Below are 27,211 nucleotides of genomic sequence, written 5' to 3'. Positions count from 1 at the left end.
AACTGTTTTCATCCTGCGAATAAAAGCTTTTGGACATCACCGTGCACTATTTCTCAGCTAATTTAGCTCGCCGCTTTTGCCGATTTGGTGGTAGAATGCAGTTTGAACAAATGGATCTGCCGTACTACTTCCGCCTCAGCTTTGCTTCAGTTTGACTAACCTAACCATATGAGCTTGACGGAATAAATCTTCCTAAATAAGTACTGAACGTAGCAAAGCCTTGACACAGTACGTCCCGTCATGACCTCTCCGGACTAAGGATCAGTTATCAGATCTTCATGTTCGGGAAAACTCGTTAGGGGGCGGTTGGAAATTCCCGAGCTTGCTTAGTTTACGGCCTAGCTTGATAGCCGCTAACGAAGAGACGCGTTTGCAATCAACGCATCGCGGAGCAGAGTTCAAGTGGGAGTGTCAAGTGTTGTGCTTGTTGTGTGACAATGTGTGCAAAACGCGTGAAAGATGAGTACGAGGAGGAACCTTGTCGACCAGAAAAGAAGATCGAGCCACAGCGTCAAAGGGACGCCGGGCTCAGCGAGCTTCCAGACGTGTTGCACACCGCGGGTTTGTTCACCGCTTACTTTGCATTTTAAACGATTGTCTTTTTTTTCCTCATTTTATCTGGAACGTCGTCTAAGAATTGTTGACGTACATTTAATAGCGTTATTTGCATTAAGTATTTAAACAAAACATGGTTCGACACTGTACTTTGGAGCTCCGATGGTGTGCCCTCGTGATTATTGTGGACGCCTGAGAACCCACTTTGATGTCACGATACGATGAATAACGCATAAACTGTTTACCATCCCGAAAATTGCTAGCGTTGAACTTTGAGCGACCGAATTGCTGAAATAGCTCTAAACGGAACTTCGAGTGTGATTCCCGGACATCGAAAGCTTGACTTGACAAAATCACCTCTCCGGCAATTTAGACTACAACGGCGGGCGTGCTCACTGGCCTCTCTAAATTTTGCCATGTGCGTTTGTCTTCTCGTGACCCGCAGACGTCAATGAAGGAGAGCTTCGTTTAGAACAACAGGAGTGGCGCTCCAGGGTGGAGCAGCGGGAGCCGGAGCCGGAGCCTCCCCACGTCAAATTGGAAGAGGAGGAGTCTGATATCACCGAGTTGCCATTGACTTGCGTCATTGCGAAGATTGAAGATGAGGACGGAAAAGAGCGCGATGAAGACCAATGTGGGGGATCCCCAGGAGACAGCCTCTTCGCTCCACTATCAGATAGTGACGACACAACGTCACACTCTTCTGACACTGATGTGACATGTCACGCTGACATACAATGGGTGACATGTTCTCAGTGCGACAAAACATTTTCCAAGAAATCGTCACTAAAAAGACACACGAGAACGCACGATGGAGAGAATCAATTAAGTTCTTCAGACGATGGTAAAAGATTTGCTCAGAAGGCGGAGGGTAAGCCTTTTGCCTGCTCAGTCTGCCGCTTAAGTTTCCGAAGGCGTTGCAATTTAATTACACACGCAAGAACGCACACTGGAGAGAAACCTTTTGCCTGTCTTGTTTGTGCAAAAAGATTTGCACGCAAGGGACCCTTGAACGTTCACATGCGAACGCACACTGGCGAGAAACCTTTTGCCTGCTCACTATGCACTAAAAGATTTGCTCGTAAGGCACATTTGAACATACACACAAGAACGCACACAGGAGAGAAACCTTTTGCTTGTTCGGTCTGCAATTTACATTTCAGTGAACGTTCAGGATTGGTGCTGCACACGAGAACGCACACTGGAGAGAAGCCCTATTCCTGCTCAGTTTGTGGCAAAAGATTCGCCCAAAGTCGCAATTTGACAACACACAGGAGAATGCACACTGGGGAGAAGCCATTCCATTGCAGTGTGTGTGATGAACAGTTCTCTTATAAGTACCAGATGAACAAACATAAGTGTGCCGGTCGGACAAGCAGCAGTCAATAAAGCTGCAGCACTTTCAGTAAAACTGTGAAGAAAGATTAAAAGGTTTAATTAAAAGGTTTTGAGTTTTTATGGTGAAATGGAAAAGTGTGTGGTGAACCCCTGCTCGCTCTCCGTTCAGCGTTCGCCTATTCATGTCTTTAAAAATGCAGCCTATCCTCTGTTATTATTTTTAATGCACCCAGTTGTTGTTTTAGGCTTAGGCCAAAGCAAGGAAAACGTTCCTTACGGCCATGTCTTTGTCTACCAAAAGGAGGGACTTCATTCATGCAACAGTATTACTTTGCTGCCATCTTGTGGCACTTGTTGGCAGTTAGATTTGTTGAAAGGTGTGGAAATTATTCAGAGGGTTCACTGGGTTATGCGATTCTGAATAAAATACAAGTTCATCTAACGTCTATAATGTGTTTTTTTTTCAAAATACAATGCATACAATGTACGGAAACACATATGGTAGTGTCTATGTACATGCACATCCCTGCGTAAGAGGCACACCACATTTGCATCAAGCTGTTGAGTCGTCACTCCCAGTTGAAGTTTATTGTAAAACTGACACATGATAGTTAACAGTGAATATTTAAGTCAAGTCAAGTCAACTGTATTTATAGAGCACTTTCAAATAGCCATCGCTGCATACAAAGTGCTGTACATGGAGCAATTTAACATGCACAATAAACAGTAAGACAAATCGGTAATAAAGGCGGTAGAAAGCAACAAACAGTAAAACCAAGATCAAATTTAAGTCATGCTGAGTCGAATGCCAAAGAATACAAGTGAGTTTTGAGGAGGGTTTTGAAGATGGGCAGCGAGGAGGCTTGCCGAATGTTCAGTGGGAGGTCATTCCAGAGAGAGGGACCAGCAACAGAAAAGGCTCGATCCCCTCTGAGCCTCAGTTTAGTTCTTGGTACTTCTAATAATGTCTGGTCCACAGACCTGAGGCGCCGGGCAGGTGTGTAGTGGCGGATGAGCTCAGAGAGGTAAGGTGGTGCGAGATTATTCAGAGATTTGAAAACAAATAAGAGGATCTTGAAAATAACTCTAAAATGTATTGGGAGCCAGTGAAGGGATGCCAGAGTAGGAGTTATGTGCTCCCTCTTACAAGTACCAGTCAAGAGGTGAGCAGCGGCATTCTGGACCAGCTGAAGGCGCTTAATGGAGGACTGTCTGACTCCAAAGTAAAGGGCATTGCAGTAATCGAGCCGGGATGTGACAAAGGCATGAATTACTGTCTCAAAGTGTTCATGTGAGAGGAGATTTTTTATTTTGGCCAGCTGTCTAAGGTGAAAGAAGCTGGATTTAACAACGGCACCAATTTGCCGATCAAGTTTGAAATCACTGTCCAGTTTAAGGCCCAAGTTTGAGACTGTTGACTTAAGATAAGGAGACAGGGGGCCCAAGTATACAGGATGGGACGTATAAGGGCCACTAGGACCAAACAATATCACCTCTGTCTTCTTTTCATTGAATTTCAAGAAATTTTGTGCCATCCAGGTTTTGATTTATTCCAGACAGGATAGGAGTGGCCCTAATGAGAAGGTGTCTTTCTTGCTCAGTGGGACATAGATCTGGCAGTCATCTGCATAGCAGTGGAAGGAAATACCATGTTTCCTTAAAATGGAACCCAATGGGAGCAGATACAGCGAGAACAGCAGAGGCCCCAGAATTGAGCCCTGTGGAACACCACGTGACAGGGGAGCAGTGCGTGACTCAGAGCAGCCAAGGCTGACACAAAAGGTTCCGTCAGCGAAATGGGACCTAAACCACTCAAGAGCACTGCCGCTAATGCCCACCAAGTGCTGCAAACGAGTCAGCAGAATACTGTGATCCACTGTATCAAGTGCTGCAGTTAAGTCCAATAAAACTAGACACACGTGGTCTCCAGCGTCATTTGCCAGGAGGATGTCATTAGAAACGCGTAACGGGGCTGACTCTGTGCTATGCATCGTCTTGAAACCTGACTGGAAGACCTCCAAGATGTTATGTTCATCCAAGAAAAATTTCAACTGCATGTGCACCACTTTTTCCAGAATTTTGGAAATGAAAGGCAGTTTGGAAATGGGCCTGAAACTTGACAGCACATCTGGATCAAGACCAGGTTTCTTGATCAAGGGTTGGACCACAGCATGTTTAAACTGTTGGTGAACTATACCAGAAGAGAGGCTGCTGTTGATGATATCCAAGACCGATGCGCCAACACTCGGGAGAACCTCCTGAAAGAAGTGCGGGGGAAGAGAGTCGCAGGGGGAGCCAGATGGCTTCGTCTGGCGAACTACATCCACCAAAAGCGTCAAGGACACAGTTTCAAAAGAATTTAGCACAGCTGAACATGGAACATGGACAGAGGGGTCAGATGAGGTATTTGAGACCGGAGTCCTAGCTGTAGAGACCTTATCATTGAAAAATTGAAGGAATCTGTTGCACATCTCGGGTGAAGAATCCGAGTAAGTAGGCAGAGGGGGTTTGAGTACAGAATCTATCGTTTTAAATAGTGCGCGTGGGTTGTGACAGTTAGCTTGAATAAGGTCCGACAGATATTCTCTTTTGGCCTCTTTTACTGTGAGCTGGTAGTTACGCCAGCAGTCTTTCCAAATTTGATAAGAGACATGCAATTTGTCTTTTTTCCACTTGCGTTCGGCTTTGCGACACCCCTGCCTAGCTGCGCGGGTAATGTCGTTAAACCATGGCTCGGGTTTAGGTTTTGGGAGCACAGTTTTTGAAGGAGCCACCAAATCCAGGATGGCACGGCATGATGATTTGAACCAAGAGGTGAGTTCCTCTGTGGTAGACGAGGGTACGCAAAGGTTATTAAAGGCATCAGAGAAACGACTAGCAGTGCGAGGGTTAAAAATTCGGCGTTTACAACTAGGAGCGGCAGATTTCACAGCAGCATGGGATAAGACTACGTCAAATAAAACTGCCATGTGATCAGAAATCCCATTTTCAAGGACTTCCAGATTTAACACCGGTAGACCATAAGCAAGGATAAGGTCTAAAATATGACCTTGTTCATGTGTCGGGCAGGTCACATACTGCACGAAATTAAAAGAGTCGATTTAGTCTTAAGAAGTCTTTTGCTAGTGGTTTTTCCGGACAGCACACATGGATATTAAAATCCCCCATTAGGAGGATATGATCATATCTCAGCCTGATTTCCGTAAGAAAGGTTGAAAAGTTGCTTAAAAAGTCTTTGTTGTATTTAGGACGGTAAATGACAGCACAGAGCACCGGGAAAACACGACCGACTTCAAAGAAGGTTGCTTCAAAGCTGGTGGCCGATGTGGTGAATGTGCACCGTTTACGTTTGAAATTGTTCTTAAAGATACTCACCGTTCCTCCACCACGGCCTGATGTCCTCGGGGTATCAGGAAACCACAGTCAGGTGGCAACAATTCAAGCAAAGCGTTGTACTCACCAGTACCTGCCCAAGTCTCCGTCAGACACAGGAAAAACTCCCTCAGAATATGGGTCTTGTTCGTCAGCGACCGGGCGTTTAACAACGCGATCCTTGTGGAACGCGGAAGAGATTAGCCGGCAGGTTAGCCAAGAACAGAGGTAGCGTCTTTTCACCACCGTCTTGCCAAAACGCGGCCGAATCTCCGACGTGTTGTTGAATCAATAACGATCGGCGATCATAAACCAACCGAGACGCTGTTAGGGAGGTAACAAGCATTGCGAAAAGTAAAAAAAACCCGAAATGGCAGGAGCGTCGCCGAACACACTGGAGCACAGACGGCCATCTTGGCCGTGCCGTTTAAACATTTAAGCACCAAAATGTTCACCCAAACTAGTCTCACAACGTCCGCTTGTCTAGTGTTAACATACAATGGCAACAGAAACTATAATATTGACGTTATGGTAATTAGCAACCTTCACAAATGAAATTTAATACACACAAAGCAGTATCACAGAAAAAAGATAAGATTGAAACATCATATACACCAAAATCTTCAGCGAAACCATAGAGTACATTACTTCGAGGCACGTCCAGTCCCTTTCGCCTGTGCTTCTTTGTCATAAGTACACTGCATTTCCATCCAATATATGTCAGGGCTGACCCGCATGTTTTGGCACAAACCACTACTGCACTGAAGGAAAGACACTCTCAATTCAGACTTGCCTGGACAATTTCATTCATTCATCTTCCGAACCGCTTTATCCTCACTAGGGTCGCGGGGGGGGGGGGGGGGGGGGGGTGCTGGAGCCTATCCCAGCTGACTTCAGGCAGTAGGCGGGAGACACCCTGAATTGGTTGCCAGCCAATCGCAGGGCACACAGAGACAAACAACCACGCACGCCCACACTCACACCTAGGGACAATTTAGAATGTCTAATCAGCCTGCCATGCATGTTTTTGGAACGTGGGAGGAAACCGGAGTACCCGGAGAAAACCCACGCAAGCCCGGGGAGAACATGCAAACTCCACACAGGGAGGCCGGAGCTGGAATCGAACCCGGTACCTCTGCACTGTGAAGTCGATGTGCTAACCACTGGACTACCGGGCCGCCTTTGGACAATACACAGCACTGTAAAAACAAACCAAAAAATAAACAAATGAGAAAGGATGGCATCAAAATCTGTGGGTGTGAAAGGTGAGTCACAATGTAGTTGAGGGCAGTCGCTCCTCTGAGAGGACGTGGACTTTGGAGTCGCATCAGCATGGCTGTGAGTCCCAATGCGGGGAAACCCCCGCTCCAAAACATCTAAAAATACAACTGGCTGCTGGACAGATGGTAGACTGTGTCCTTTCTTTGCCGGGCTCAATAGATGGAGGACTTGCGCGCACCTTTCACGGCGCCATCTCTCCTTGCATGGCTGCAGGCGTGGGCTGTGATTCTCCGTGCCGTGTGAAACACCAAATATATAGAAGAGTCCAAGTTGAATTGACCTTGCGCGATGAAAATGAGTATAAGTAATATATTTGGGCAACAAACCATTGAAGGGGGGTTCTTTTGTCTCATTTCTCTTCTGTTAACCAGACCATAATCTTGTCAATATTGTTCAAACAGACCATTACTAATGGCACTCAATTAAAACAAAGATGAAAATTCGAGATTTTGTGATGAATTCATCACTTCTCGTCAGCACACGCGTGTTTGTTCCTCTCCGACTCGCTCGAGAAATGTTCTTCACACATGCTGCAACTAAATACTTTCTCGCCAGCGTGTGTTCTTCTGTGTCTGACCAAATTGACATGGAGAGAGAAACTTTTACCACACACTGAGCAGGAGTAAGGTTTTTCCCCAGTGTGCGTTCTCATGTGTGGGACTAATGACGAACGTTGACTGAAACTTAAGTTGCAGAATGAACAGGCAAAAGGTTTCTCTCCGGTGTGTGTTCTAATGTGTGATCTTAAATGTCCTTTCTGAGTGAAGCCTTTGCCACAAATGGAACAGGCAAAAGGTCTCTCTCCAGTGTGTATTCTTGTGTGTATTCTTAAATCTCCCTTTATCCGGAACCTTTTCCCACAAACGGAACATGCAAAAGGTTTTTCTCCGGTGTGAGTGGTAATGTGTCTTTTCAGTGAGGACTTGTTGAAAAAAGTATTGTCGCATTGAGAACATTTCACACGCTTGTTGTCAGTGTGACCTGTCCTATCACCTTTGGAGTGTTCATCGTCAGCATCAGTGCCAGAAGACTGTGACGTTATTTCGTCGCTGTCTGATAGTGGAGCTAACAGGCTCTCTGCCTGTGATCCTCCACGGCGGTCTCCAGCACCTTCTACTGCCACGCGTTGACTTGAGCTGCTGGTCGGAGGCTCAGCCCGTCTGGCCTCCCCACGCCGACCTGCGCCTTCATTTTCACTCTTCAAAGGGATGCCGGGAAATGGGAACTTGAAGATATCGGCCTCCTCCTCTTCCTCTTTAACGTGGAGCATCTCCGGATTCTCTTCTTCTTTAACAAGAAGAAGTGCTGGCATATTTTCCTGTTTATCACGAGGAGACTCTGGCACTTGCGGTTCAGGTGGAACATATTCTTCACTGGCACCTGCAGGAAACAAGAGGACAAACACGCATGGTGTGCTAACATGCAGCTTTGCTCAGTCAAGATTGTTCTGATCCAATCCCATGCTCAGAAATCAGGGGCAGATCACGTAAGGTAAAGTTTTCAGGTGAGAGAGAACGAGAACGCTCTTGTCTGACAAGCTATCTTGCTCAGATGGGAGGTGAACCGTCTTCTACAACCTAAACCTGAACTATATTTTGTTCAAGTTTAACTTTTTTTTAATGAATTGTGTCAATTCAATTATAAACAAAGATTACCCACTACAAAGAGAAAACTCGTACGTGGACCTGGGGATTTGTGTGACGTAACACAGTGCGAGGATGTTGGGCTTCAACGGTTTCATTGGGAAAAGAAAACAAACCTGGTCTGTGCGGATCAGCGTGAGGCATAAAAACAGCGTCTAGTAGTCGCCGTTGTCGCTCGTTCTCCTCTTTGGTTCGACAAAGTTCCGCCTCGTACTCTGCTATCGTCCTTTCAAACACAGCAAATATTTCTTCCACCGCCGCACTGAGTCGGGCATTCAGCAACGCTCTGAGCATTTCCACTTTACACATTTTCGCAGTCAATCACGATTTACATTCACACTTGATTTCTGCTTCGCGATGTTTCGTGAGCGAAAGCGTCGGTTTGCGGCTAGCAAGCTATGCTAAAATCAGCTAAAGTCAACAGAGAAGGTTCAATGTGGCTTGAGGCCACGCGAGGCAAGTTTATCCGGGTCTGATCTTTTTTAAGATGTATTACTTGAAGTGAAGTACCAATGTGCGTACTGCATCGAGGTTTCGGTGTGTGCAGTACTAATTGGAGAGATAATTATTTTGTGAGGCGCGTTTAGTTCCATAAATTATGGGGAGAGCTGCAGAGGTAGTTGAACGGCAGCTCCGTTTGGACAAACTAGTTTTAAATCGCCACTGTCCACAAAACGCGACTGATATCAAAAGAACACTTGGAACCAGGAAAACGTTACGAATGCATTGAATTGCAGAAAACGCTCTGATACTTTTTCTTTCTAATGCAACCCAAGCGGGCTGACCCGAAAATACTTGAAATATAGGTCGTTTAACGGGTGGCGGTGTTTGGTAAATGTGTATTTTTTTTTCCTCTTCAACAATAATTGACGACTCAAAAGCTCAAAAGTTGTTAGGTAAGTGTAGAATATAACATAGGCATGCTGTCTCTCCCTTTCTCCCTCTGCCCCCCCCCCCTCTCCCCAGCTTTATTTCATAGTAATTAGATATACAGTACTGTAGAAATGTGAAACAACGCAGGACAAAACAACTTTTTTAAACACCCCAACTTTTCAAGTGAACAAAAATATTTGAACACATTGCCGTATAAATTGGTCGCTTAAACATTAGATCATACTTGTTTTGGGCTTTGAACTGATGACACCAAGATGAACCTCTACCAATTGTGAAACATGTTAAAGCAGGCATGTCCAGCTGCGGCCCTTGAGGACCGACTTTGGACACCCCTGTGTTAAAGTCAGGGCTCTGGCTAATGTGGGTTCTTCTTCGTCGCGCTTCATGGCTTTAGACCTTATTTTGTTCAAGTGATAATGCCGTACTACGTCCTCTGTAGAGTCACTTCCGTGTGTGGTTGAGGTAACCGCTTGTGCTTCATAAAAGCATTCATGGCGAACTATAAATGAACGCGCTGCAGCCTCTTCAATGCAGTGTGCCCTTCGATACTTCCCTCGAGTAAAATACGATGTATTTCATCTTCGTGTGCGGATAAGCTCGTTTTGGTGACCGTTGAAGCTTCCCAGGCTGGTTTGGCTGAGCTTAGCTTGGTAGCTGCTAAGAAAGGCGTGTTTCGGCACATCGCCAGGCGGAGATCAAGTGTTACGATTATTCTGTGCAAAAAAATATGAAAGAAGAGTACAACGAGGATTTTTCTGGAACAAAAGACGATTCTCGGCCACAACGTCAACTTGTATGGAAAAAGCCTCAAGATAAGCTATACAGAACAGGTTTGTTTACCTTTTAGTCGACTGTATTTCGTTACTTCTTCCTTTTTGTAGCAGCTTTCCTTTGTAAATTTCATCATGGAATCTTCATTTGTGAAGCAAAGTCAAACAAACAGGCAAACGCCTGACCAAATAGTGATTGCCACCCTGCTAGCCTGGATAAGACAATACTAAAACGTTTTTAGCGCTGTCACTTTTTAAAACCAAAGGCGTGTATGAAGAAGAATACATGACATCAAAGTCCCATCACGAAACTAGAATGCACTTGACCAGACTGCATGTTTTTGTCTTCTTGTGTCCTGCAGATGTCAATGAACAAGAGCTTGTTGGTGAGCTGCAGAAGGCAGGGCCCCACATCAAAGAGGAAGAGAGCTCGGAGACCTTGCACATCAAAGAGGAAGAGGAGGAGGCTGATATCACAAAGTTTCCATTGACGGTTTTTATTGTGAAGAGGGAAGATGATGAAGACCAAGGTCAGTTGTTACTGCTTCATTCCGTTCAAGACAGTTTTCAGACCATCCGTTCTCTGCGCCCCTCATCTTCACTGGGGCTGCACAACATTGGGAAAGCACGCGCTATCCGATTCTATCGCGATATTTAACATGCCCCTAAAAATCGGTATATTTTAATTGAAAAAAAAAATCTTGTGAATTTGACGAAGTGCGGAAAGTTGAAATGATGGAGCTGCCACCAAAAGAGAGGGTTGTCTTCGGCATCGAGCCAAATTGGACTGGCAATGATTTGAATGATTTTTCCTGCACCTTTTTCAATGCAGTCTTCTCAAGAAATGCCCGCGAACGTCTTGTAAGGATCTACAGCTCGAGAAATACGCTCATCGCCTTTGACAGCATTCTTTGGGAGAAGGGGAAAAAAATGAGCTGAAATAGCTTGGCATTAACAAATGAAATCACGATTTGAACTGACAGTCAAAATGAAGCAGTGATATGTTCTAATCTAATGTTAAAAATGCGCATCTATCAACATTTTCTAAAGCATAATTACGCACCAATGGCCAGATGCAAGCGGTGGCCGTCGCACCGTGGTCTGACTCCACCTGTTGAGTTCTGTAGCGTTTACGGCAGTTGTGTCATTGTTTGTTGTCATCGACACTTGCTTCTCTTATTCGAAGCCACAGTTTATTAAAAAGAAAAAAAAAACGTCCTGCAAAGCACCAGCGATGTTCTCACTTGTGTGTGGTTCCTAGGAACTTCCAGAAAGCCGTGTTATGAGTGCAAAGTCTTTGCCGAGAAAATAAATCGTAAAGGGTTCACTTGTGCTGACATGTAATATCATGCTCAACATCAAAGTCGCAACGTGAAACTTAACCAAATGGAATGTGCGTATGTCTTCCTCCGTCCGGCAGAGGCGAGTGAAAAGCGTCTTCCTCGTGAGCAAAAGCAGTTGCGGTCATCTCAGCTTAAAGAGGAGGAGGACGCATCCCCCCACATGAGAGACGACGAGGAGGACGTGCAAGAGATTGTCCATTGGAAAAAGGAAGTGGAGCTGACCGATATCACCAAGTTGCTATCGACTGGTTTCTCTTTGAAGAATGAAAATGAAGTTAAAGGACAAAGTGATGAGAACAGAGGGCACGAGCCTCCAAACTGCAGCATGACAGCAGAAGGTGATGGAGACCACTGCGGGGTATCCCAAGCAGACGGTCTCGTAGCGCCACTATCGGACAGTGAAGACCTAACGTCGCACTCTTCTTACACTGATGATGATGATGATGATGATGAAGAACACTCCAAAAGTGAAATGGCATGTCCCACTGAGAAAAAGCGCTGGCAATGTTCTCGGTGTGGCAAAAGTTTGGGTTCAAAGTGGGGCTTGAAAGGACACATGAGGTTGCACACTGGGGAAAAACCTTTTTCCTGCTCACTCTGTGGTAAAACATTTGCTTTCAAGGAACAACTGGGGAGGCACACAGCAACGCACACTGGAGAAAAACCTTTTGCCTGCTCTGTCTGCGGTAAAAAATTCCCAACGAAGACAGAATCAAAAACACACACAAAGATACACACAGGGGAACAACCTTTTCCCTGCTCAATTTGTGGAAAAAGATTCCCTACACGAGGAAATTTGACAAGACACACAAGATCGCACACCGGGCAGAAACCTTTTTCCTGCTCAGTTTGTGGTCAACGATTCACTGCAAAGACAAGTTTAATAAAGCACACAAGAATTCACACTGGGGAGAAACCTTTTGCCTGCTCAGTGTGCGATCAACGATTCTCTACACAGGGAAATTTAAAAAGACACACGAGGACGCACACTGGGGAGAAACCTTTTGCCTGCTCAGTTTGTGATCAGAAATTCTCGACACAGGAAAATTTCAAAAGACACACAAGAGCACACACTGGAGAAAAACGTTTTGCCTGTTCCGTTTGTGGTAAAAGGTTCCATGTCAAGGCTCACCTAAAATCCCACACAATGACCCACACGGAGGAGAAAACTTTTATCTGCTCGGCTTGCGGTAAAAGATTCTCTAGAACAGAAAATTTAAGAGCACACGCCAGAACTCACACTGGGGAGAAAGCGTTTGCCTGCTTGGTTTGTGGTAAAAGAGTTTCTACGAGAGGGTGTTTGAATAGACACGTTACGACGCACACAGGAGGGAAAGCTTTTCCCTGTCCAGTATGTGGGAAAATATTCTCTGTCGAGAGATACTTAAAAAAGCATACAAGAACACACACTGCAGAGAAACCTTTTACTGGTTCATTTGTACAACTTTAGTTCGGGACCGGACGAGCTTTGTATTGAGCAGACGGATCCGACCCCCTCCATCAGTTTTTGAAATGTTGGTCGGCCGTGTAGTTTTTTGGGGTGAGTGGATGTTTTTCTTTCATGTATTTTTCTCGCGTTTCCATTTGCGAGTAAGGTGAGCCATTGTATTAAAGGGACTTAGATTTGAGACATGGAGTAATGAAGACAGTACTTGAATTAGGGCCTCCAGTATTTGGGCCACTTGTGGTTTTAAGTCCAATAAATATTCGATTAAAAAGTAGAGAGTAAAAGTTCCCGTCTCCGCTGTTTTACTGTGACTGGCCTCTCAATCTCCCTCAAAAATATTTCTTTCTGTCGTTCTTTCTTTTTTTAACAGTGTGAATGGACGTTCATCTCGGTATTACAACTTAAATATGCGAACAATGGAGAGTAAAAAAAGATTTTAGTGACGTTACAATAGTTTTTCATTTTGTTAAGTTGGGAACATGATATTTTCATGAATGGAGTTTTCTTATGCAAGACCCCAACGCTTGCGACGTACTTAACTGAATGTGAGAGTGTCGTCTTCCATTCAAAAACTCGCTTTCTTGCCAGTTGAAGAAGCAACCGTAGCGAAAGCGATGCCGCTTATTGAGCGGTGGTATGCAGTTTGTCCACGTTCACTTGCTGTACTACTTTAGCTGCAGCTCTACTTTTTGTTAGTGGATCCAAACCGGGCGTGCTTTGCGGAATAATCTTTCCCGAATGAGTACGGAAGGTACCGAAGTTAAAACATAGTACGAATTAATTGGAGTAACACATCATTATTTAAATCTTCGTGCCAGGCTATATTTATCCCGGTGGCCGTCGAACCTGTTCGAGATGCCTTAGCTTGTTAGCTGCTAACAAAGAGCCGCGTTTGTTATCAAAAATACCGCTCAGCAGAAATCAAAGTGTTGTGATTCTCGTGTGACCATGTGTGCAAAAAGTTTGGAAAACAAATTCGACGATGAATTTTGTCGACCTAAAGAGAAAAAGGAACGACAACGTCAACGACTGGACGCTGGGTTCAAGCTGCCTTGCGTTGTTTTGCACAGAGCAGGTTGGTACACATTTTACTGCTTGTTTATTCTCTGCTTTCTTTTCCGATGATTGATACAGACTTAGCTTGCTTCTTGGAGAACCCAGTGCCGTTCAGGGCTACACTCGGGCGCTTTCATTTCAAATTTGTTTGCTTGGCCATTAACCATCATGTCTCAAATGGCTTCGAGTGACATCCATAATGTAATCAGCCACGACTGATTACATTATGGACGGCCACTGTTAATTCCACTGCTCACCTTCATGTTTTCCAAACAACTAAATAACTAAAGTGTCGAACTCTTGTCGAGTTACGATGATCAAGTAGAAGCTGACAGATAATTAAATTCCCAACGGCAATGCTGAACACAAAAAAAACTAAACAAGTACAACGTCCTTCTTGCCAACAAATTATTGCACACTACCTGTACTTCATAGCAGATCAAACTATTTTGAAGCATTTTCATTTTAAAATGTCAAAATCCATGTTTCACATTTCCTTAGTCCCAAATGATGGCGATTTACCTTTGTGTTTTCAGCAAAAGAGCGCGATGGGAACGAGACGTGTGCCGTCAATGTTTGAGTCCGAGTTACTGTTTTTTTCTCATTTCCAACAGTTTTCCTTTGCCACATAAAAAATAGCATAGACTATTCACCTTCCATCATTGAAAATTAAGTGTCCCGTTCATTTTAAAATTCAACATTCTGGATCGCATTTTTAGCGTATTGAGCTCCAAATTCACCGAGAAGCCGAGCAAAAGCAAGCCAAACATCTGTTGTCCATTTTCCAATCCATGGACCCTATTACAGTGTGTTAGCATCATCTACTGGTTTGAACCTGATACAGCAGCCAAGCGGTGACTTTTTTTTAATGTAATTAAATTTTTTCAAATGTTGTTTTTCCTAGTTTCCGTTTTTGGTGACAACTACTAATTCTAATTAGGAACCCGACTGCGGAGTGAGAGTCGTGCCTTATGGTGCCTTGGAGTTCAGAACAAGCTATTCCTGAAGTTGAGTGCTCTGGCACTTTACAGCTTTCCAAACGTACAACATCAGAGTCACAATTCCAAGATTTGTCAGAGCAAAGATAGACTTTACCAAGCATGTGTGTTTATCTTCTCGTGTCATCCAGACATCAATGAGGAATATGTTGATCCTGAGCAGCAGGATCCAGAGAACTTTCACGCTGAAGAGGACAAGGAACCAGGAACTCACCACATTAAAGTTGAAGAGCAGGAGGCTGATATCACCAAGTTGCCATTGACTGTTGTCATTGTGAAGAGTGAAGACGATGAAGCGCACGGTCGGAAGTCACGGCTTCGTCCCCGTCAAAGTAAGAAGAAAAGAAGGGCGGAGCCTCCAAGCTGCAGCCCAAGTCAGCTTACGACGACAGAAGGCAATGGAGACCACTGTGGAGGATCACAAGCGGGCACCCCCTTAGCGCCACTCTCAGATAGTGATGACATGACATCAGGCTCTCCTGACTCTGACGATGATGAACGCTCGAAAGGTGACAAGCCGTGTCACACTCACGAGAAACGCTGGAAATGTTCACAGTGCGGGAAAGCCTTTGATGCAAAGTATAATTTGAAAGTACACATGAGGACACACACGGGTGAAAAACCGTTTGCCTGCCCAATATGTGGTAAAAGCTTCTCTGTAAAGGGATATTTAAGAACACACACGAGAACACACACCGGAGAGAAACCTTATGCCTGCTCAGCTTGTGGGAAAAGTTTCCCCAGACTCGGACAGTTAAAAGCACACACAAGAACCCACACTGGGGAGAAACCGTTTGCCTGTTCAGTTTGTGGTAAAAGCTTCTACATAAATGGAAGTTTAATCAGGCACGCCAGAATACACACCGGTGAGAAACCGTTTGCCTGCTCAGTTTGCGGTAAAAGATTCTTACTAAAGACACATTTAAGAACACACACAAGAACCCACACAGAGGAGAAGCCTTTTGTGTGTTCAGTTTGTGGTAAAAGATTCTCCAGAAATGGAAATTTAAGAACACACACAAGAACTCACACTGGGGAAAAGACCTTTGCATGCTCAGTTTGTGGTAAAAAATTCGCTGAGAAGGGATGTTTGACGAGACACACAAGAACACACACTGGAGAGAAACCTTTTCCTTGCTCGGTTTGTGGTAAAAGATTCTCTGTAAAGGGACGTTTAAGTAGGCATACGAGAACGCACACTGGAGAGAAGCCCTTTTCCTGCTTAATTTGCGGCAAGAGGTTCATCCAAAAGGTACAACTGGGAATACACATAAGAACACACACAGGGGAGTAACCGGTTACCAAACATTAAAAAAGAAGAGGAGACCCAAAACAATGTTCAAGAAGAGGAAGAGGCGAGATGACTAAGTGGCCATGGACTGGTGTCATGACTTAATTTGTAAATCTCATGTATTGTAATTTGTATTATTATTTGAGCATTTCTTTGAATTCTAATTCATATTAGCTGTTCCATGTTCAAGTCTGGTTGTCAAATTATTATGAATATGTGCAGCTTCCCCATTTTAAAGAGAGTTATTGTTCCACAGAAGATTTCATCTAGATTTTATTCAATGATCCAGGAATGTTTTTCTTTCGTCTCTTCTTAGTTTAACATTCAGCAGTTTGACATTCATCAAGTCACATCCCTTATTACAATAATTAACTGGCAATGAGGTGCATTAAGTGCAATTGAATTACATTCATGACTTTGAGAAATATATCCAAGAACCTGCTCTGTGCTTTACGTTCTGGTTTCATTTTGTTAAAACGAAAAGTTCTCACTTTGGTCTCTTGATAGCAGTACACCACCGAAATTGGAATTGTGAGACAAGTCCACAGCCACAACAGGAGCTTTGTCGGGGCAGACTACAAAGGAAATACTACTGTACGTATGCTGCCGTATGATATTAAAGACAATACAGGGGCTGAGAACCTTCCCCAGAGCAGTCACACGGTGGCCATCCATTGAAGACCTGCTTTCGACCAGGGCCACAGTGATTCCACAAACTGACTGGCCCACGTGACATCACAGCCAAACACTTAACAAAGCCACCCATCCATTCTTACCGCCGATGGTGTAGTGGTACACTCGCCGTATTTCTGAGCAGGCAGTGTGAGATCGGTTCCGCTCAGTGACGGCGTGCGTGTGGACGGTCGGATGTCTGCGACTGACTGGCGACCACTTCTGGGTGCAGTCTTGTCTTTCGCCTGAAGTCAGCTGGGGTAGGAGCCAGAACCCCCTGCGACCCTGTTCAGGATAAGCGGTGTTGAAAATGGATGGGATGGATGGGCAGGGTACAAGTTGAAATGGATGCCAGTCAAACAAAGCGACAGAAAGAAAGGCAAACCAAAAGCAACGTTGAGCTTGGTTCACAAAGAGCGCATTTATTTTATAAGCATTGATCTTCAATAGTACAAGAAGTAAAATATTGAAATTGTGTGTACTGTATCCTTATAACGACATCAACGCAAGTATTTCTTATAAACAACTGCTATTTCATTTAAAGCGTTATCTCTCGCTTAATATTTCGTATTACTTTTACTGTCGTGTTGTTTGTCCCGGTAGGCTTGCCGTACGAATTCCACTGCAGGTTTTCCGGGTATAGTTTGCTGCACTTTTTGGTCAGAAATCTGAACATTTTAGTACCCAACGAAGTAAAGCCTCGACATGGTGCGCTGCATCATTACTATCTTGGAATAACGCATCATAAAAGTGCCCGTGTTCGTCTCGGTGTACGTCGCAGTTTAGTGTATTTTAGCGTAGTTTGCTAGCCGCTAACGAAGGGACACGTTTGTTAGCAAGACAAAAGCAGAGATCAACAGTGAGTTTATTATTGTGAGGCGAAATGTGTGCAAGAACAACAGCAGAGCACCTGGAACAACTTTCGGGGACAAAAATGGAAAAGAAGCGACAACGTCGACTACTGGATGCTGGTTTCGAGAAGCTTCGAGTTGTGTTAAACAGAGAAGGTTGATTGATTTCATACTTTGAACTGTTTATTAACTACTTGTTCTTGTTAAGTGCGCATATTGTGTGAATGTGAATAAGAGAACACGTCATTTGGGACGAGCTTTCGATCCCGTGAGTAGGTTTTAAAACTTGGCCTGGGGTTTCAAATCAAGGTTGTAAACTAAGGTTAGGGGTTCAAACAACAAAAGCGTGGCGCCCCCACCAGGCCTTTAAAGCACCGGAAGAAACCCCGTTGGAAGCGAGTGTGTGTGTGATATCCCCTATCGAAAATCTGATCAAAAACACCCTGCAATTACAGTAAACAGTTATTACTTCATTTTTTTTCAATGTTTCTTGTACCAAACCATGTGGGTTTGTCTTCTTATTTCCTGCAGGCGTCAGTGAATACTATCTTCATCCTGAGCGACAGCAGCCAGATCCCCCCAACATTAAATTGGAAGAACAACCAGAGGCCCTCGACTTTAAAGCAGAAGAAGAGCCCCCGAGCCTGAAAGCGGAAGAAGAGTCAGAGCCCCTCAGCATTAAAGCGGAAAATGAGCCAAAGCCCTGTCACATTAAAGAGGAAGAGCAGGAGTATGAGGTCGCCATGTTGCTTTTGCCTGTTGTGATTCTGAAGCGTGCAGATGTACATGTAGGTCAGGGTGAAAGAGGGGAGAACACAAAGGCCAAACCTCCAAGCAGCATTTCAAGTGAACAAATGACAGCAGAAGGCGACGGAGACCCCTCTGGACAATCCCAAGCACACGGCATTCAAGAGAGGGAGGACGTGACGTCACACTCTTCTGGCACTGACACTGGTGGCGAACACTCCAGAGATGAAATGAAACGTCACACCGACGACAAGCTCTGGAAACGTCCTCCCCGATCACACGGGCCAGTCACCACCCTAGACGAGCCGAAGTCCAGTCCTGGAACAAGCGACTCAGTGTTTGTTCGCGCATACCAAAAAAGAAGCCAAAAAAGAGTATACAACAAGAGACATTATTGCTTGTATTGTTCGAAGCCTTACGCAAAGATGGCTCGACACCTCGAAAGTGCACATCAAAATAAGAGTGACGTGGCTACGGCCCTCGGCTTTCCAAAGGGGTCAAAGGAGAGAAAAAAGCAGCTGGATTACATCCGCAACCGGGGCAACTTTGCACACAATACTGCCGTTTTGGAGTCCGGCAAGGGGGAGCTGGTGCCATACAAGCAACCGCCTAAAGAAGCGCAAGGAAGTGATTTCATGCATTGTACCTACTGTCGAGGGCTTTTCTCGAGGAAGGTCTTGTGGCGACATATGCAGACGTGTGGTTTTAAACCCGGATCGATCCCCGGCAAGGCAGGGAAGAACCGAGTCCAGTCACTGTGTACGTACAGAGGTCCGATGCCTTCCCACGTGAGCAAGGAACTGTGGGGCGTCATCAGTGCCATGAATCGAGACCCAATCACAGATATCATCCAAAATGACAAGGTCATCATTGACATCGGGCAATGCCTGTTAAACGGCGGTGGAACATGCGCAAAAAACCTGGAGCTTGTGAGAGGCAAGTTGAGACAAATGGGGAGGCTGGTTTCAGGAGCAAGGATGAGCACCTCCTTGAAAACATTTGAAGACTTCATCGATCCGCAGAGATACACGGAGACGGCCGAAGCTGTGAAGTTGACGTGCCGGTATGACGGCAAAGCGGGGAAGGGCATCAATCCAACACTGGCCAACAGACTCGGGGATGACCTGCTGGAAGCAAGCAAATTATTGAAAGCCGAAGGTTTAATCACAGGCAACCAAGCGCTGGTCAAGAAAGCCACGGAGTTCCAAGAAGTCCATCGGGAAAAGTGGAACCAAGTTATTGGGACTCTGGCGCCGAGGAACATCAGGGAGTCTCGATGGAACGTGCCCGCCGTTTTGCCTTTTACTGAAGACGTTCAGAAACTGCACACGCATCTCAACCAAATGCAAGATGACTTCTGCAAATCCCTTGCCCAACGTCCTTCCGCCGAGGGCTGGGTGGAGCTGTCAAAGGTGTGTCTCAGCCAGGTCACGCTTTTCAACCGACGCAGGGAGGGAGCGGTTGCCAAAATGCCCTTAGCAGCGTTTTTGGCACGAGACGTCGTCGGTCCCCACGAGGATGTGGACTGGGCACTCTCGAGAGTGGAGAGAAAACTCTGCCGGCACTTCACAAGGGTTGTCTTCATGGGCAAATATGGCCGACCCGTTCCAATTCTCCTGACACTCAAAATGCTGCGTGCGATACAACTCCTTGTTTGGCTGAGAGAGCAATGCGGTGTTCTTGAAGGCAACCGATACCTCTTTGCTAGGCCCGGCGTCCTGACGCATGCCCACGGTTCAAATTGCCTCCGTGGCCACGCAAAGCTTTGCGGTGCCAAGTTCCCCACGTGGCTTACGTCCGCCCGAATGCGGCAGCATGCGGCAACCTTGTCCACGGTGCTGAACCTGACCGACAACGAGATGCTCCAGCTGCCGCGCGTTCTCGGGCATGACATCACAGTCCCTCCCGAGTTCTCTCGAGTCCCAGAGACGACCATGCAACTTGCCAAGATCAGCAAAGTTTTGATGGCGCTCGAACAAGGAAGATTAGCTGAATTTCAGGGACAGAACTTGGGTCAAATTGGAATACATCCACAGGGTGTGTTATTTGATTGGATTTTTTGTTGTTGTTGAATGTTTTGTCCATTTCTTTGTTCTTTGGCTTGCTCACTTTAATATTCTGTATTCTAAATCGAATCTACAGAAAAAGTTTTTGACAGCTGCGATGACGATGGTGAGACCATTGCAGTGGGAGCCTGTTCAACCGCTGGCGGGACGGTGACCACAGCTCGAGGGGCAAGTTCGACTCCCATTGATGGTAAATGCTACCGCTGGACTCTGTTGTCCAAAACTTTTTAAAATTTGTTGTTTTTTTTTGCTGTACATCTTTCTGAAAATGCTGATTCCTGCGTTGTCGCTCACTGAGCTGTCTGTCCTAAATCATGTGAGGTAAAGCACTGCAGAAGAAGAACACACGTTGGAGCCACCAAGAAGTCCAGGCAGTGAGAAAGCACATGAGTCGTTTCATCACCTCTTACATTGTTCCAGCAAAGTATGACTGTGACAAATGTTTAAGGGCCGAACCAGAAGCTCTAAAGAACCGCAGCTGGAAAAGTGTGAAATTCTACGTGTACAATCGCATTCAGGCCAAGAAAAAGAAAACGCTGTGTGAATAATGTGGAGCTGAAGTCAATAAAAGTTGTATTTGATACAAGTTCTTTGAATGTCTGTAAGAATTTGGGAGACCTGCGAGAAGTCACTGCCGCTTATTGTTGTAACTTCGACTCTTTGATGTCCTCCCAAGTGACTTTGAGGCCAAACAATTTTCACCGTGACTTCCTGCAAGACACTGAAAGTAGCAGTGAACCATCTCTTACAGTAGCTTGAAGTGGTTTATTTGAACTTTTTTTCCGCTGCCTTTTCTAAACGATCATACACGCCGGCAGTCATTACAAATGTCCTGGTGTGACGGGGTCACAACTGTGATGGTCTCAAGCTACAACTGTGATGGTCTCAAGCTCCACGTCTCTGCCGCCTCAAGAACACCAGACACTGGGATGTGGCTTTTCTCTCTTTTTTTTTTATTGCTGCAACACAGTATGGCGGGAGGGATAGGTGAAGTCACGGGGCTTTTCAGTCTCAAAAATAACCTGTGACTTCCCTGGTAGCTCTCCTGAACTAAACATCATCCATAAGAAAACAAAATGCACAACAAAACAAAATATACAACATAGGTGATGTATATTAACTATTTACAAAAAAAGGGGGAAAAAACACACTTCCGCTGGTATTTACGTGATGCCGCTGAACGCATCACATGCAACAGAACGGCTGCGCAACGTACAATAATGGCGGCCGCGACGAACGCCAGCCACACTAATAGCCAAATGAAAAACGACACGAAAAACTATATGCAGTACAACCATAAGGAAAGAAACATTCCCTGCAACACAGTATGGCGGGTGGGATAGGTGAAGTCACGGGGCTTTTCAGTCTCAAAAATAACTGCGCAACCAAAAAAACTGTTAACTCAATGGGTAAAATCTTTTATTCGACAAAACTTAAATTAAATGACGACACAAAAAGCAATGTGGACTCGGAACAAATCAGGGAACTAAATAAATACACAGCACCATAGAAAAAGGAAAAACAAAGTGAAATATTGCAATTAAGCTACAAATGAATCCGGACCGTCAATGAAACGTGACTTACCCTGTGACTTCCCTGGTAACTGCCTGAACTACGGCGGGAAGCTGGTGCCATACTGTGCGCTGCTGCGTCACTTCCGTCATAATTTAATTAACGCAATATATCACTCCGTTACACTGGGAACTTGTTTGTTTGTGGTTGTATAAACCAGAAGAACCAGTTTGGATTGTACCCCGCCTACTGTCCGAAAACAGCCAGGTTCATGGAAGGATGAAGAAATTGAATTTGTGTCTCCAAGATGAATGTTTTTAAAATGCACCACAGACGAGAACAGATTGTAGTTATGATAAATGGTAGAATTTCGCCTATCAAGCGGATGACCAACATACCTCCGCAGTGACGACCTGGCAGATGCTTCTTTAAAAACCAGACGACGACTATTACTTTCGGGTGCAGGCCCAAATTCGAATGACTAATAGCCACTACTGCGATTTTGTGGCGTGGGGTCAGGACAGGATATTTTTAACGTTGAAGCCGCTCGAGTTCATTTCTTGTACCACCATATCATTTTGCCAGAGTTGTTAGGGAAATGGTATTCTACAAGTGTTCGCTAAATTGTATTCTACAAGCCGAGGGCCGACCGGGTGCGGGCTCGTTGATGAGTGAAATATGCTGCCATCACCACCAGATGGTAGCATGACCAAGGCATTGAGTTAGAGGCGGTTGGGGGTGGGCTTTTTGTTCGGTGTTTGTTGAGGACATACCCTATTCTACCGCATAATTTTGGAGCCTGTGGATAAAATTGTAACGTGCACTGCATTTACAGTCGAAAGATCAGATTACGTCAATTTATTACTAGTCAGCATCTGACTGCAAAACAACCTGCGGTTGTGCAATATCCACATACAAGCGTTGGATGCAAGCACTTTTTTCCCCAGAGCAAAATGGCATCCATTTCTTTTCTTTTTTTTTGTTCCATTTCAAAGACGAGGGAAAGCTGCTCCAGTCAACACCGCGGTGCAGCGCTCTGTTTAACTGTAAAGCATCAACTCGATTTTGAGTTCGAACAAGTTTCCAATGTTGTCACTACGCACTCACACGCCAAACGGACGCCCCGCATCCGCAAATGTTGCACACATAAAAAAAAAACGTCCTCCTTTTTAAAAGTACCTGAAAATGTATGTTGGACAATGATCTCAGTCTGAAAATAGGACATTCATGTCCGTGTTGAATCTACGTCAACTTTACACCACAAGTGTGAAAACTCAAGTGTCATCTTAAGCTGAGACCAACATGGACACAAAAGCAGGGAAGACACCAAACACTCTCACTCTTTAGACTTGTTTTGTCTTGAAAATCCCATCTACTGCCAACACGGTCCCCTCTTCGCAAAAAGAGTAGAAATGTATTCGGTCTCATTAAGGCTTCGTTGATGGCTTGTTGCTATTCACACCAGTGCACTTGTGCTTCTTCACCTGGTTCTTCCAAGAGAATCTTTTGCCACAAACTGAGCAGACAAAAGGTTTCTCTCCAGTGTGCGTTCTCATATGTTTGCTTAAGTATCCCTTCTGAGTGAATCGTTTACCGCAAACCGAGCAGACACAAGGTTTCTCTCCAGTGTGCGTTCTAGCGTGTGCTTCCAAATGTCCCTTCTGAGTGAATCGTTTACCGCAAACCGAGCAGACAAAAGGTTTCTCCCCAGTGTGGGTTCTTGCGTGGGCTCTTAAATTGCCCTGCACAGAGAATCCTTGACCACAAACTGTGCACGGGAAAGGTTTCTCTCCGGTGTGTGATCTCGTGTGACTTATCAAGTTTCGCTTTGTAAAAAATCTTTTGCCACAAACTGAACACGCATGAGGTTTCTCCCAAGTGTGCCTCCTTGTGTGCGTTAATAAAGATATCTTAAATGGGAAGGTTTTACCACAGAATGAGCAGGCAAAAGGTTTCTCCCCTGTGTGCATTCTCATGTGCGCTATCAAAGATAACCTAAAAGTGAATTTTTTACCACAAACTAAGCAAATAAAAGGTTTCTCCCCAGTGTGTGTTCTTGTGTGTGCTCTTAAATACCACTGCGTAGAAAATCCTTTACCACAAGTGGAGCAATCAAAGGGTTTTTCTCCACTATGTGTTCTTGTGTGTTTCCTCAACTGTTCCTTGTTAGCAAACCTTCTCTCGCAAACTGAGCAGACAAAAGGTTTCTCCCCAGTGTGTATTCTTGTGTGACTTTTTAAGTTACCCTTCTGAGAGAATGTTTTCCCACAAACTGAGCAGATGAAAGCTTTTTCCCCAGTGTGTGTTCTTGTGTGCACTTCCAGGTGTGAGTGCGCTGGGAATTTTTTACCGCAAACTGAGCAACCAAACGCTTTCTCCCCGGTGTGTATTTGTCTGTGTGTTCCCAAAGTTTCCCGGGCGGCAAATCTTTTACCACAATCTGAGCAGGCAAAAGGTTTTTCACCCGTGTGCGTTCTTGCGTGCCGTTTTAAGTTTCCCTTTGCTGAGAACATTCGCCCGCAAACCAAACAGGTGAAAGGCTTCTCCCCGGTGTGTGTTCTGGTGTGTGCTTTCAAGTGTGACTGTGCAGGAAATTTTTTACCACAAGTTGAGCAATCAAAAGCCTTCTCCCCGGTGTGCACTCTCACGTGTACTTTCAAACCCCACTTGGAGCTAAATGTACTCCCACATTGCGAACATTTCCAGCGTGTCTCGCTTGTTTTTTTGTGGCACGTCCTACCACGTTGAGGGTGCGGATCATTGTCAGAGTCAGCAGAGTGCGATATTATGTCGTCACCATGTGATTGTGGTGCTAAGTTGTTGTCGGTTTTCGATGGTCCACGGTGCCCTCCATCAGCCTCTTCTTCATCACCTTCAATCTTCACAGTGACGCAAGGGAATGGCAACTTGGCGAGATCCACCTTTTCTTCTTCCTCTTCGGGGTAGTCGCGCTCTGGTCCTCCTCCTTTCCCATCTTTCTCTTTTACGTGGGGGGAATCTGGATCCTGTTGCTTAGGATGAAGGTATTTCTGATTGATGTCTGCGCGACACAGGAAGACAAGCACACATGGTTTGATAAAATCGAAAATCACATTGGTGACTTGGATGTTGCATCATACCATTTGGAGGGTGATCTATTTTCAGGTTGTTTGGCAAGCTACATGAGCAAAAGCAGAGTGACGATAAGATGAACTGGATTTTTTTTTTCAAAGTTTAACTGTCTATTCCTTCAAACCAACCACCTCCTCTTCCAGAGTGCACATTTTGGGAAAAAGTCATCAGGTACTGAAGTTTTGTCTATTTGACATTTGAGTACTCATGTAGAAATAAATAACTGAATATTATTCACAAATGACTCAGTACTTTAGTAGCGTTTTCACTGAATTCTTACTTTAACTCTCGCAGGAGTACTTTTCACTTGGACTTCCTCTTTAACACAACTTTTGGCCTCTCTACCCAAATCAGCCAAATTCCCTGGTCGCATATGCGTGAGTTGATGAAATGTTTACTTGCAGTCTCAAATTTACCAGACAGAATGACTCCATTGAGGGTTAGTCAGGGGCCATGAGCCGAGCATGTTGAATATTTGACACTCAATGTTGCATTTGTATGTCATTTTATCGGAATTCAATTCATTGTTTCAGACGGCACCATTATACTTCCCTAAATAAAGACGTGCTTAACCCAAATATATGCTCGACTCGGCTTGCTTGATTTCTTTTTTCACTACAGTGGTACTTAATCGTTACTTGCAAATGGGAAGGTGAACCAACCTGCTCTGTGTAACACAACTCGAGGCTGCTTGCGCACAACGTCCAGAAGTTGACGTTGTGGCTTGTTCTCCTTTTTTGTCCCAGAAAGTTTTTCCACGTCCTCTGCTGACTTCCTGGCACACATGTTTCCAACGATAACCACAAAGCTTGACGCGCACACTCGATCTCCGTCTCCCACGTCGGCGACTCTTTGTTAGCGGCTAGTAAGCTAAGCTAACCTCATTGAGAGGCGTGAACAGGCACCCAGACCAATGTATCCGGACTCGAAATGTCAATCGATGTTGTTTCGGTCAGGTAAAACGGCGAAAGGGTGCAATTTAATCGAGGTTTGGAGTGTGTCGAAAAAAAGGCGTCCACTTCTTTGTTCAAAATTCGCACCCAGCCAGCTCGCCTAAACTAAGCTAAGCTAGCGACAAAGGCTTCAACGTGCACCGAGACGATCTCCTCTGGACAAAAACATTTCTTTGAATGGCATATTCGTCCGGTAAAGGAGCGATATTAACGTCCCAGGGCGAGGCTTCTCGGCGTTCAGTTCTAATCGTAAAGAATAATTTCGTGAAGCGCGTCTGGTTTCTCAGAGCGAACTCGAGCTGGAGCGGAAAATGTACGGCAACCCACCCGGCCAAACAACTTGCTACCCCCAAGCAGTTAGTGTACAACGTGACAGTGACACTCTAGCCACGGAGTGGATTTATATATATACAATATCCATGGATGTGACATGTTTTTTCAGAAAAGTGTCCCACCTCAAAAGGTGGGGTTGATTTTGCGCATTCCAAGTGAAGAAGCACTAAGCAGGACACTGAATATTATCTGAGCCTGCTACAAGTTAAACTAAAGCGGAGTATTATTATGTATTTCTTTTAAAGGCGGCATTCGGTTTATTCATTGTGGTAACATTGCAACGGGGACATCCATCCATCCTTTTCTTTCTTTCTTTTCTTTAGTCCTCTTGCACTTCATCTGGGTCTGTTGTGGGCAAAGTGTTGTTCCAGAGTCACATTGCAGGCCCCAAGGTCCAGGGCTATTACGTCCAGCCAGCAAGTGAGGGGGGCACCTCTGGGTCATCTCCAGCCAGCTTGCTGGGGGTTGAAGGCCAAGATGGTGCCGGTTGGGTGTTCCTGGGGCAGGCGAATGACATGGCCAGACCATCGCACTCGCCGCATTGCTGCGAGACGGGAGGCTGATGGCTGTTTGATTTTGTCTCTTAGAGCCTGATATGTGACGCGCTCGGTCCACGAGATACCTTCAATCATCCTGAGGGCCCCGCAGTCAATCCATCCACCCAGTCATCCTTTTTCTAATCGATTTCTCAACTCTCAACTCAACTCAACTGTATTTATAGAGCACTTTCAAACAGTCTCACACACACACACAATGGGGGTCGCCATTGTCCAGTGACGTCAGACTGAGGTCGGTCGGTTCGGTCATGGTCCGTTTTTTCCGACTTGGCAAATTCGATCCCGCGGTTCAAAGAGGTGTTTCGTAAAAGTCTGACTTCCCACCTTCCGGGGATTCTTCATCTGTGCTGCTGCCCCCTTCCTTTGGATTGTAATTGCAGCATAATAGCCGAGGAAGGCAGTAATTCGCCAAGAAGCGTTT

General features: G+C 45.2%; 4 protein-coding genes and 2 pseudogenes across 7 annotated transcripts; 4 read left to right on the top strand and 2 right to left on the bottom strand.

Annotated features, from left to right (window-relative positions):
- Positions 1-75: 75 nt before the first annotated feature.
- LOC147208079 (uncharacterized) lies at positions 76-2,338 on the top strand. The gene is made up of 2 exons (XM_086107911.1): positions 76-561; positions 1,001-2,338. The coding sequence occupies exons 1-2, from the start codon at positions 438-440 to the stop codon at positions 1,942-1,944; spliced, it is 1,068 nt and encodes a 355-aa protein (XP_085964037.1). The 5' UTR covers positions 76-437; the 3' UTR covers positions 1,945-2,338.
- A 3,472-nt stretch (positions 2,339-5,810) lies between these two features.
- Positions 5,811-8,809, bottom strand: LOC147208078 (uncharacterized). The gene is made up of 2 exons (XM_086107900.1): positions 8,306-8,809; positions 5,811-7,926 (listed from the first exon to the last, which is right to left on the bottom strand). Exons 1-2 carry the CDS (start codon positions 8,496-8,498, stop codon positions 7,010-7,012), a joined length of 1,110 nt encoding a protein of 369 aa, XP_085964026.1. The 5' UTR covers positions 8,499-8,809; the 3' UTR covers positions 5,811-7,009.
- Positions 8,810-9,540: 731 nt separating this feature from the next.
- LOC147208077 (uncharacterized) lies at positions 9,541-12,903 on the top strand (annotated as a pseudogene). The gene is made up of 3 exons (XR_015100542.1): positions 9,541-9,913; positions 10,216-10,383; positions 11,274-12,903. The product of XR_015100542.1 is annotated as an uncharacterized LOC147208077 (transcript).
- Positions 12,904-13,279: 376 nt separating this feature from the next.
- On the top strand, positions 13,280-15,996 carry LOC147208076 (uncharacterized; annotated as a pseudogene). The gene is made up of 2 exons (XR_015100547.1): positions 13,280-13,718; positions 14,829-15,996. The product of XR_015100547.1 is annotated as an uncharacterized LOC147208076 (transcript).
- A 1,260-nt stretch (positions 15,997-17,256) lies between these two features.
- Positions 17,257-20,910, top strand: LOC147208075 (uncharacterized). Of its 2 annotated transcripts, none has more exons than XM_086107870.1 (4): positions 17,257-17,667; positions 18,043-20,295; positions 20,401-20,514; positions 20,652-20,910. In XM_086107870.1, the coding sequence occupies exons 1-4, from the start codon at positions 17,544-17,546 to the stop codon at positions 20,870-20,872; spliced, it is 2,712 nt and encodes a 903-aa protein (XP_085963996.1). In that variant the 5' UTR covers positions 17,257-17,543; the 3' UTR covers positions 20,873-20,910. The 2 variants fall into 2 exon arrangements, with proteins under 2 accessions (XP_085963996.1, XP_085963995.1); XM_086107869.1 differs by having other exon boundaries at positions 20,646-20,910.
- Positions 20,911-21,093: 183 nt separating this feature from the next.
- Positions 21,094-26,211, bottom strand: LOC147208074 (uncharacterized). The gene is made up of 2 exons (XM_086107873.1): positions 25,610-26,211; positions 21,094-24,876 (listed from the first exon to the last, which is right to left on the bottom strand). Exons 1-2 carry the CDS (start codon positions 25,731-25,733, stop codon positions 23,264-23,266), a joined length of 1,737 nt encoding a protein of 578 aa, XP_085963999.1. The 5' UTR covers positions 25,734-26,211; the 3' UTR covers positions 21,094-23,263.
- Positions 26,212-27,211: the final 1,000 nt, after the last annotated feature.

This window comes from Hippocampus guttulatus, chromosome 3 (assembly GCF_054856545.1).
Source record: "Hippocampus guttulatus isolate MCC_2025c chromosome 3, RoL_Hgut_1.0, whole genome shotgun sequence".
NCBI lineage: Eukaryota > Metazoa > Chordata > Actinopteri > Syngnathiformes > Syngnathidae > Hippocampus > Hippocampus guttulatus.
Note: the sequence above shows the minus strand (reverse complement) of the source record. Positions and strands in the feature narration are given on the sequence as shown.

Coding starts and splice junctions, on each gene's coding strand:
- LOC147208075 (XM_086107869.1), top strand. CDS start 17,544: ATGTGTGCAAGAACAACAGCAGAGCACCTGGAACAACTTTCGGGGACA. Junction 20,296..20,400: donor AATTGGAATACATCCACAGG/GTGTGTTATTTG, acceptor TCGAATCTACAG/AAAAAGTTTTTGACAGCTGC. Junction 20,515..20,645: donor AAGTTCGACTCCCATTGATG/GTAAATGCTACC, acceptor AAATCATGTGAG/GTAAAGCACTGCAGAAGAAG.
- LOC147208074 (XM_086107873.1), bottom strand. CDS start 25,733: ATGTGTGCCAGGAAGTCAGCAGAGGACGTGGAAAAACTTTCTGGGACA. Junction 24,877..25,609: donor AGTTGTGTTACACAGAGCAG/GTTGGTTCACCT, acceptor TGTGTCGCGCAG/ACATCAATCAGAAATACCTT.
- LOC147208078 (XM_086107900.1), bottom strand. CDS start 8,498: ATGTGTAAAGTGGAAATGCTCAGAGCGTTGCTGAATGCCCGACTCAGT. Junction 7,927..8,305: donor CGCTGATCCGCACAGACCAG/GTTTGTTTTCTT, acceptor TGTTTCCTGCAG/GTGCCAGTGAAGAATATGTT.
- LOC147208079 (XM_086107911.1), top strand. CDS start 438: ATGTGTGCAAAACGCGTGAAAGATGAGTACGAGGAGGAACCTTGTCGA. Junction 562..1,000: donor AGACGTGTTGCACACCGCGG/GTTTGTTCACCG, acceptor CGTGACCCGCAG/ACGTCAATGAAGGAGAGCTT.